This window comes from Cardiocondyla obscurior, linkage group LG10 (assembly GCF_019399895.1).
Source record: "Cardiocondyla obscurior isolate alpha-2009 linkage group LG10, Cobs3.1, whole genome shotgun sequence".
In the NCBI taxonomy this organism is placed as follows: domain Eukaryota; kingdom Metazoa; phylum Arthropoda; class Insecta; order Hymenoptera; family Formicidae; genus Cardiocondyla; species Cardiocondyla obscurior.
The window spans coordinates 564,520-574,788 of NC_091873.1; the positions used below are offsets into that span (position 1 = coordinate 564,520).

Below are 10,269 nucleotides of genomic sequence, written 5' to 3' on the forward strand. Positions count from 1 at the left end.
CGAATACAAATCCGTTCGCCACATTAAAATACGCGGTAGAGGCGGTTCCCTTCTTTGATGGCAAAAACATCTCCATAAATTATTTTGTGGAAGGATGTGAGGAGGCAAAGAATATGTTGCCTCTCGAAGCCGAGGAACAATTCGCGAAAGTAATTAGAACGCGGTGTTGTAACCCGACAGCGCACGCTGGTCATTGACCACCAAGCGCGACACATTTTTTACACACAACTCAGCAGATTACCAAACTGTTGGAATCTGCTGAGCTCAAGAATCCGTCTTGTCAGCCTTTCGACATCACGCGCTATCAGCAGAAGGCAGTAGGGTACGCGGCCACTTCCTTCTGCTATTTCGCTGACAAGACCAAAAATAATAATATATAATGCACGAGCTCCGAAGCTCGTGCAAGTCAGTTCGGGAGTTCGAGGTAGCGACTCGTAACTCTATCACCGAAACATTAAGGAGAAATAAATCCTTCAATATACTTTAAAACAACTAAGGGTATATTTATTTACAACACCGTACACCGATTACACTGGAAAGTGTATTATTCGGAGGACGGACCCCGTGCACCGCTCGGGTGCAACAGCGGATAACAGGCGAAGCTCGACGAACGATCCAGGGGGTAGAATTTGATACCGTGGCTCAATTAACCAAATTTTTAGAGAACATTTTTGAACAAGATAAAAATGTTTATCAACTACAGGGGGAATTGGGTAGAGTATATCAAAAAAACGAAGAAGACGTAATCACGTATGCTAACAGAGTGAGACTTCTGGGAAACAGAATAATGGACGTGCACAAAAGAATGATTGATGATTATGAGCAACTGGCTGAAATTAGAAATACTTTAGAAAAAGATGTATGCAAATGTTTTATACGAGGGTTAGAAGCAGAAATAGAGCAAAGGGTAAAAAGGGATTTAAATGTGCATGAAACCGTTAATGATGTTCTAAATATAGAAAGAGAGCTACGTGAAATTACCGAAATACGACACGGTAAAGTTTCAGCCACCCCTAAATCATCGAATACAGATCGTTCTCGAGAAATTTGCCAGTTATGCCTCAAAGAAGGGCATGTTGCCTCGAACTGTAGGAAGTTAACGATACAAACAGGGAACCATTTTAATGCCCCAAACGAGATTTTAATTTGTCAAATTTGTAAAAAACGCGGACATAGTGCCGAAAAATGTCGGTTACGCGAAACCAATAACCGCCGGTTTATAAACTTAATTCAGGAAAATAAATTCAATTGTCAAATTTGTAATAAACCCGGTCACAATGCAAGAAATTGCAGATTTAATAACGGCAACAGTAATAATAACAATCAAGTCAGGACAACGTTAATCTGTCAATGGTGCGACAAATCGGGGCACACTGCAAATAATTGTTGGAGGAAACAGCAAGAGTCGAGAACAACTGAGCATAAAACACGAATAACGTGTCAAATATGCGAAGGATTCGGTCATTCAGCCAAAGAATGCCGAAATAATGCGAGGCAAAACAGCTCTAAGGAGGTAGAGCACTGCCGCTACTGTAAAAAGGAAGGGCACATGTTAGATGATTGTGAACTAAGGATTGCTAATAACAAAAGGCGTGAAGCAATAAGTGCGGGAAACGCCAGTGGCCCCTCAAAGATGGGTGTGCAGCAGGGGTCCGGACGGATCTCACACCCAGTGGTAACTCTCCGGAAATGAGTCAAAGAATAGAGCCCGAAATTCGGCCGGTCACCGTAAACTTAGATAGGCACAGTCATGTACCTACGATTCAAGTAAAATTAAACAATCAAAATCGAAACGCGACTTTTATGTTAGATACTGGATCGGGTCCGAATATAATAAAAGAAAATTTGATCTCAGATAAATTAAAAATCGATTACGGGAATATTTTAAGATTAAACGGTATAAATGATTATCCAGTCTATACTCTCGGTAGAGTAATAATTCCATTATTTAAAAAACAAGTAATCTTTCATATCGTATCAAAAGATTTTCCGATTTCTCAAGCCGGAATATTGGGTAATGATTTTTTCAAACAAACAAATTCGCGAATAGACTATGCTGAAGGACATTTAGAAATATCGGGGGAAAGAATTTCATTTTCTACTCCTGAAACAATTACCGTTTCACCGCAGGCCGAATCTCTATTCTTTGTACGAATTTCAAATCCAGAGATTGAGGTCGGATATGTACCGCGAATGAAAGTCGTTCACGGTATTTATCTGGGAGATACCCGCCACCAACGAAGACGGAAAAGCTTATCTAAACATAATCAGTACACTGAGCGACCCTATTGAAGTTCAGGTACCTACAATACAACTACTACCGTTAAGCGAGATGCAGGTAGGAAACATCGAGAAGAATAATAAAGAATGGCAGACCGTTGAAATGTCACGAGACTCCGAAGTCAAGAAAATCTATGACGAAGAAAATCACGATAGCAACGATCTCTGTCATCAAGACTTCATCGATGGAAAATTTCTTGAAGACAAAATCCAGAAGAAAATTAAAAAGAGAGAGGAAAATAAAATAAAAATTACACAGGAGAAGGATGCGAAGACATTGCCTGGTAAGAACCTTAATGAAATTAATAATGGGGGAAATTTCCAAACCCCGTCCAAAGAAGAAAAATATATAAATTTAATTGCCCAGGAGAAGGATGCCAGGACATCGCCGGGAAATATAATAAATAAAGAGGTAAATCTCCAAGCCTCACAAATAGAATCTAAAATTTCCAAAGATTCAACTCCTGTCAATTACGAGGAGGGAAATTTCCAAACCTCACTACGTGATCTGAACTCCTCCAGTAATTCTAGAATGGATCCATTGAAAACGATAAAAGAATTAAAATTTCCGCGAGTCAAAGAACCCGGAAATGATGAAGATAGTCCCTCTCACATTACCTTCAAAGAAATAGCGAAGAAGTTGCATTTATATGATAAATGTAAAGTTAATAATAATAAAAATAAAATAACGATAAATAAACCGTCTTCAAGAATATCAACCTCCATGGAAAAACAGTCTCAACTAATAATAGAAGAATCCACGACCTCCCGTTTGGATAAAAAGAAAAGAAAAGATAAAATTAGTGCGCAATGCCTAGCTATAATAAACGAGCAAGAAAATAAGCGCCTTTTTGAGATAATGAAATTACTGCGCTTAGAACATGTAAGCGCCACCGAAAAGGAAAACGTAACGGATCTTATTAAAAAGAGCCAGGATAGATTTCACATACCCGGAGAGAAGCTGACCTTCACTCAGGTACTGCAACACCAAATACCCACAACGGATGACCAACCTATTAACACCCGGCAGTATCGCTTTCCACAAAAACATAAAGAAGAAATAAATAAACAGGTGGACGAACTGTTGAAAGGAGGAATAGTAAAACCTTCACAGTCACCGTATAATACACCCATATGGATCGTGCCAAAGAAAGACGATTCACAAGAAAATAAGCGACGGAGAATGGTGTTGGATTTTAGGAGCCTCAATGAAAAAATAATTGGAGATGCCTATCCATTATCTAACATCGTTGATATACTGGATCAATTAGGCGGTGCTAAATATTTTTCCGTCTGTGATCTAGCTTTCGGATTTCATCAAATAAGAATGAATCCGAAGGATAGCCATAAAACGGCTTTCACAACCCCGTTCGGGCATTACGAATTTGAAAGAATGCCCTTCGGATTAAAGAACGCGCCCGCAACTTTCCAGAGATTAATGGATCTCGTGTTAATGGGATTGCAGGGTCGCGAATTATTCGTATATATGGACGATATAGTCATATATGCAAAAACATTAGAAGAACACGAAAGAAAATTCAATCAATTAATACAGCGGTTGCGAGAGGCGAACCTGAAATTACAGCCGGATAAGTGTGAATTTTTGAAATTGTTTATGAAAGCGCGTGGAAGAAATAATATTAAGCAGAATTCTGAATATGCAAAAGTTTTAATAAAAAGGTACCAAAAATTACACACAATCGTTAGCACGCGCAAGCAACGCGACGAAGGCAATGTAATGCCCGAGAAAGTCTCTCAGAAAAACCGCACGAAAATAAATGCTCTGAAGCCTTGAGTTCTCGACAACTAAGTAACCGGCTTCCGAGAGCCGGGCCTTTTATATTGGGAAACTTCGTAATGTTTTCACGAATTCGACCGCTAATTTCGGTGACGGTGAAAAACCGCGAAAACAAGGCAGGCCCGAAAATAGAATGTACATGTACATCGCGCCTGGCAACAGAACAGAGGCAACAGAACAGGACTCGAGGACGTCAACAATGCCGGGCAAAAAATTGACAACAAGTGTGAAAGCACGAATTCTCTTAGCATGCTGTCGGCCAAAATTAATTTACACGCCGAAATTAATATTATCGTGCTCACAAAACTCGCTTAGGCACATCTCGAACATTCCGCCCGCCTCGCGAGTGGCAGAACGTCCAACGCTCCAGCGTGAGGACCGGCCGATCGCGATTTACGGAGACCGGAGAATACATAGGACTTGATGATTGCTCGCTGCGTGAAGCGCACAGGCTCCGACATCGCGTTTTGTTTACAGTGTCCCACCGACACCGGCATGTCGCTCGTGGAATGTAATGAGATGAAGTGAGATGGAGACAATACAATGAGTCCGTGTATACGGACACTAACAATGCGGCTATGATCCACACATGTAATGAAATGCCGCGAAATACATTGAGATAGCGCAATTACGCCGACGCTGGGTTGTCCATCGCTGCCTCATTTTCCATGGGCATTAAAACTATCTTGACCAGAGGCCTGACCAACACGGAAGTGGCGGTGCGCACCGTCACCACCCGCACATTGCCATCACTTCCGGGGTGTACGTCAGCAATGCGCGCTAGCGGCCAGCGCCCAAGAGGAGTGTTCTCATTTCGCACTAGGCACAGCTGGCCCACCCGAGGAGAGGGAACAGCGGTGGTCCACTTCGGCCGTGACGACAGTCCCAGTAGAAATTCTCGCGACCATCTCTGCCAAAAATGGTCCCTCATCTGTTGCACCCGACGCCACCGGGTGAGTCGACCAGAAGGGACCTCCAGCAAGGGCGGCTCCGGGACGGACAATAGCGCAGAGCCCACCAAGAAGTGGCCAGGTGTGAGGGCCGCCACATCCTCTGGATCGTCGCTCAGCGGGCCCAGTGGCCGTGAATTGAGGCACGCTTCGATCTCTGCCAGCAGCGTGCTCATTTTCTCGTAAGTCAACGTCGCGGTCCCTAGCACCCTGCGAAGATGGTGCTTGACGGACTTCACGGTGGCTTCCCACATCCCGCCGAAGTGAGGGGCGGCAGGCGGGTTGAACCGCCACTCAACTCCTTTACCGGCCAATGCGTGGTGAATCTTCGCAGACTCCCGGCTGCTAGCCCGGAACAATTTTCGCAATTCTGCATCCGCACCTGTGAAATTTGTGTCGCAGTCGCTGTACATGATCTGCGGCAGTCCCCTCCGAGCAGTGAATCGCCGGAAGGCCGCCAGAAACGCCTCGGAGGAGTAATCTGAAGCTACGTCAAGATGAACCGCCCGAGTGCTGAGACAGATAAATACAGAAATGAAGGCCTTGCTCGATTTGTGGCCTCGTCCCTTGCTCGAGCGTATAAAGATGGGGCCTGCGTAATCCACGCCAGTGTGCTGGAATGCAAGGGAAGGCGTAACGCGGGCCGAAGGAAGATCGGCCATGATTTGGTGAGGCGCTGCCACCCGCCAACGCACGCACTGAGGACACTTGTGGACGTGTCGTTTCACAGCCGCCCTTTCACCGGGAATTCAGTACTGTCTCCGGAGCAAGCCCAAGGTTTGCTGCACCCCTCCATGCAGCACCCTGAAGTGGCAGGAGGCTATGATTAACCCCGTCAAATGCGAGTTCCTCGGCAGAATCATGGGGTGTTCCTCGTCGAAGGATAGCAGAGAATGCCGAATTCTGCCTCCGACTCGTAAGATCCCTTGAGCGTCTAAAAACGGAGAAAGATTAGCTAACGGGTGATCCTTTCGAAAGGGAGTCCCCGTGGAAAGTGCTCGAATTTCCGTGCTCCAGTGAAAGGCCTGGATCACGCGCATCCAGGTTAGCATGCTCTGGTGCAATTCTTCGGCGGATAACTCCAGGGCGCCCTGTCGACTCGCCGGCCTCCTCCTATCAAGTCCGGTCCACCGGCGGCACCAAGCGGAGACTCTCAGTAGCCGAGCCAGGCTGGAAAACCGAAGTAGCAGCTCCGGCTCCTGGACAGAATCGCGGACGACGCCCACATGAAACCTAGCTCGGCCTTCCGGTAGATCATCCGATTCCTCCAGCAGCGTTCGATCCTCAGGAAAGGCGTCATCATTTCTCAACCACGGTGGGCCCTGCCACCATAGAGAGTGAGCGACCAGATCCGACGGAGCCAGGCCTCGAGAGGCGCAGTCGGCGGGATTCTCCTTCCCTCGCACGTGATGCCACTGGGCGTTTGGTAGCGTAGTTTGCACCTCGGACACTCGGTTTGCCACAAATGTCGACCACCGCGACGAGTGCTGTCGCAGCCATCCAAAGGCCACCGTGGAGTCGGACCAGAGGTGCACAGTTCGGCCTTGAATGTCGAGGAGTCGACATATGCGACTGGCCAGCCTGGCCAGCAACACGGCACCGCAAAGCTCCAGCCTGGGAAGAGACACCTGCTTCAGAGGAGCCACCCTGGTCTTTGAGGCCACCAAGGACGTTGTCCACCCATTGCCGTTTGAACCCTTCGAGCGAGAGTATACCACGGCAGCATAGGCGGCCTCGGATGCATCGGCAAAGCCATGAATCTCGACGTCAGCTCGGTCAGTGATTCCGATCCACCTCGGGACTCTCATCGTCTCCAGAGCCGGAAGATCTGCAACGAAATCCTGCCACAAGGCCTGATCCTTGAGCGATAATGAATCGTCCCACTCCAAACTTAGCAGCCATAGTTTTTGGATAAAGATCTTGGCTCGCACGACCGCTGGAGATAGCCATCCAGCGGGGTCGAACAATTGAGCAGCCTGTGAGACGACAAATCGCTTTGTCGTCTTTCTTTCCAGCTGAGCTCGCACGCGGAAGGAAAACGCGTCGGAATCAAGATGCCACTGGAGCCCCAAAACGGCATGAAACTCTTGAGGTCCCCACGTCTGCACGCCCGGCCGCGACAGATCGGAAGGCGGGATGTCCTGCAGTAATTCAGGCGCACTGGCGGCCCACTTTTTTAGTGGGAACCCGCCCGCCGTGCACAGCCGGCGCAGTTCGAGCAAGGAGGAACGCGCCTCCTCCACGGAATTCCCGCCTGACAGAACATCGTCTACATACGTCTCGTTTTTCAAAACAAGGGCTCCTCTCGGAAATCGCGCAGCCTCGTCCTCGGCAAGTTGGCGGAGCGCTCGCACAGCCAGGTACGGCGCACAGGTCAGCCCGTAGGTTACTGTGTTGAGGCGGTATTCGACCACTGGGGCGTCGGCACTTTTCTTCCAGAGGATGCGTTGAAGGTCGCGATCTTCTTCGGCGACAATAACCTGCCTATACATCTTCTCAATGTCGGCAGTGTAAGCCAAGCGGTATCGGTGCCAACCGAGAATCACATCCGCAAGAGCAGGCACCAGATTCGATCCCACGTGCAAAAACCGGTTGAGAGTGTCGCCTCCCGGCAACGGCGCGGATCCGTTGAAGACGACCCTGAGCTTCGCGGAGGGTCCGTCGTTCTTCAAAACACCGTGGTGGGGCAGGTAACATCGTCGTCTACACACTTCAGCATCGTCAACTCGCGTCATGTGTCCCAGGCTTTCGTACTCACGCATGAACGCGACGTATTTCGACCTGAGCTCCGCATCTCTCTCGAACCGACGCTCCATGCTCACAAGGGAGCGTTGAGCGAGCGCCCGCGTGCGCTCGAGATCTGGCAGAGGCTCCTTCGTCGGCATTCGCACCGTGTACCGGCCCGAGCCTTCGCGCCAATGATTCCGCGAAAAATAAGCTTCGCACTCTTGATCCGCCGGAGATTCCGCAGGGCCGCACACCGCGACCTCCTCCTGCTCCCAGAAGCCGCGAACCAGCGCCGTTAACGTCTCATCCACAGAGCACTGCAGCGAGACCGGAACACTGAGGCCATGCTTAGCCCAACCGAACCGGAAACGATCCATCCGAACATTGTCTCCTGGGCGATCGGATCGTGAGGAGCGCCGATTCGCACTCCCGGCCCCAGAATTGACGCGAAAACGTCCGCCCCGAGCAACAAATCGACCCGATCCGACTCTAAGTAATCCGGGTCGGCCAGCGGCAAGCCCTGGATATGCCGCCACTCTCGCACCGACGACGTTCCCAGCCCCGCGTACGTCGTGAGCTTCGGGAGAATCACCGCACACACGTCTATCTCCGCGCCTCCGTTTGCCGACTTCACTCTGAGGGCAACTCTGCCTCGCGTAAAGGCCGCTCGATTCCCTCCGACGTCGAAGACCGCAACGCTGGCCCCGAAACGCGGCAAGCTCAACCGCTGGACGAGGCTCTTGCTCACGATGGACGTCTCCGAGCCCTGGTCCACCAAGGCGCGTACTCGATGCTCACCGTCAAATTGATCGCGAACCAAAACCCGCGCCGTAGCGAGGAGAACCGCGCTCCTTCCACCCCTCGGACGACAAGCAACGTGTGAAGATTTTCCTATTTCTGCAGCAGAACTTTCGGCCTTCCCCATCACGCGAAACGCCTCATGAAGCGCGGAGTGATGCCGCTCGTTGCACACTGTGCAAGATCTTTTTGAAAGACAGTCGTTCACCTTATGACGCCCCAGGCAATTGCGGCATAGTCCATTTGTCTCAACGAACGTCCGCCGCTCCTCTGCAGGTTTTCGCCGAAACGCCTCGCAGATCATGATAAAATGATCCTTGTGGCATAAAGAGCACCGATCTCGCTCCGTCTTGGCCGCCGCCTTCTGCGCATGGTGTGACCGCAGCAATTTTCCCGCACGGTCAGTCGCGCTGTTCGCCGAGCTCTTTTCCGGTTGAATCGCCTCCAAGGTGTGAAACCTTTTCTCCAAGAATTTCTTCAGAGTAGAGTACGAGGGAGGCTCAGACGAGTCTCCAATCTCTGTTTCCCACTCCCGCCGGGAGCGGAAGTCCAGCCTCTCCACTGTTATGAACACGAAGAGGTCCTCGCTGGATAAAATCGGCCGGTCAACACCCTCAAGCGAGCCGACGACGCCCGTCATTGCATGGAACAGTCGTCTCAATTCCGGAGCCGATTCCGTTTTCATCCTCGGCAGCGAGACATACGCCGTCAAAAGAGACCGCACAAGCAAGCGCGTGTTATTATAGAAACTCGTGAGCGTTTCCCATGCCCTGACGAAATTTTCCTCCGTGGTGGAAAACTGTCTCACCAAGGCGTCAGCTTCTCCTCGCAGGCTTGTCTTCAAGTAGTGCAATCGGGTGACGTCAGCCAACGTTATGTCGCCCACTATCAGCGTCTGGAACAAGTCGCGGAATGCCGGCCAGTCCTCGTACAATCCGGAGAAGACTGGAATTTGCACGCGAGGCAACGTTGTGCGAGGGGGGCCCTGCACCACAGTCCGCCTTTCTTCGGAAAATTTACGAGCAGTATTTAGTTCCTCCCTCATCTCTGTCAGGATAGCTCGCTGCTCTAGGTAAATTGCCTCGGTCATTTCAATCGCATTGCAGCGATGATAGTCGTGCTCCTTGAGAGCATTCCAATGTCCCTGCCGAAGCTGTTCGTGTCGTTCCTCAAATTTTCTCCACTTCTCATCAAGCATCTGAGTAGCGGACGCAATTAATGGACGATTAATTCGAGCGGCCCCCAACTTCCGGAGGTTTGACACAGACCTGCTGATCCGGCCCTGGAACTCCATTTGGCAATCAATTATCGCCTCCATCGCGCGAACTTTTAAGTTGGGAAGCACAACTTTTACCGCACAACTGAGTTCCGGAAGAATCCGGCTCGAAGGACCACAAAATGTTTATGAAAGCGCGTGGAAGAAATAATATTAAGCAAAATTCTGAATATGCAAAAGTTTTAATAAAGAGGTACCAAAAATTACACACAATCGTTAGCACACGCAAGCAACGCGACGAAGGCAATGTAATGCCCGAGAAAGTTTCTCAGAAAAACCGCACGAAAATAAATGCTCTGAAGCCTTGAGGTCACAGAAAATTGTGGAAAAAGCGTTAATTCATGATCCACCAGAAGAGCATCGAATACAAACACAAAGCCTTACAGCAAAAAAGGCAAGGACAGAACTATTAAAAGACAAGGAAATTGAAAAGGAGGACA

General features: G+C 49.1%; 3 protein-coding genes across 3 annotated transcripts; all 3 read right to left on the bottom strand.

Moving 5' to 3' along the window:
• Nucleotides 1–4,706: 4,706 nt before the first annotated feature.
• LOC139106178 (uncharacterized) lies at nt 4,707–5,690 on the bottom strand. The gene has a single exon (XM_070662741.1). It carries the CDS (start codon nt 5,688–5,690, stop codon nt 4,707–4,709), a length of 984 nt encoding a protein of 327 aa, XP_070518842.1.
• An 87-nt stretch (nt 5,691–5,777) lies between these two features.
• On the bottom strand, nt 5,778–7,844 carry LOC139106179 (uncharacterized). The gene has a single exon (XM_070662742.1). It carries the CDS (start codon nt 7,842–7,844, stop codon nt 5,778–5,780), a length of 2,067 nt encoding a protein of 688 aa, XP_070518843.1.
• Nucleotides 7,845–8,050: 206 nt separating this feature from the next.
• Nucleotides 8,051–9,751, bottom strand: LOC139106180 (uncharacterized). Its single transcript, XM_070662743.1, has one exon. The coding sequence runs from the start codon at nt 9,749–9,751 to the stop codon at nt 8,051–8,053; it is 1,701 nt and encodes a 566-aa protein (XP_070518844.1).
• Between the last annotated feature and the right edge of the window lie 518 nt (nt 9,752–10,269).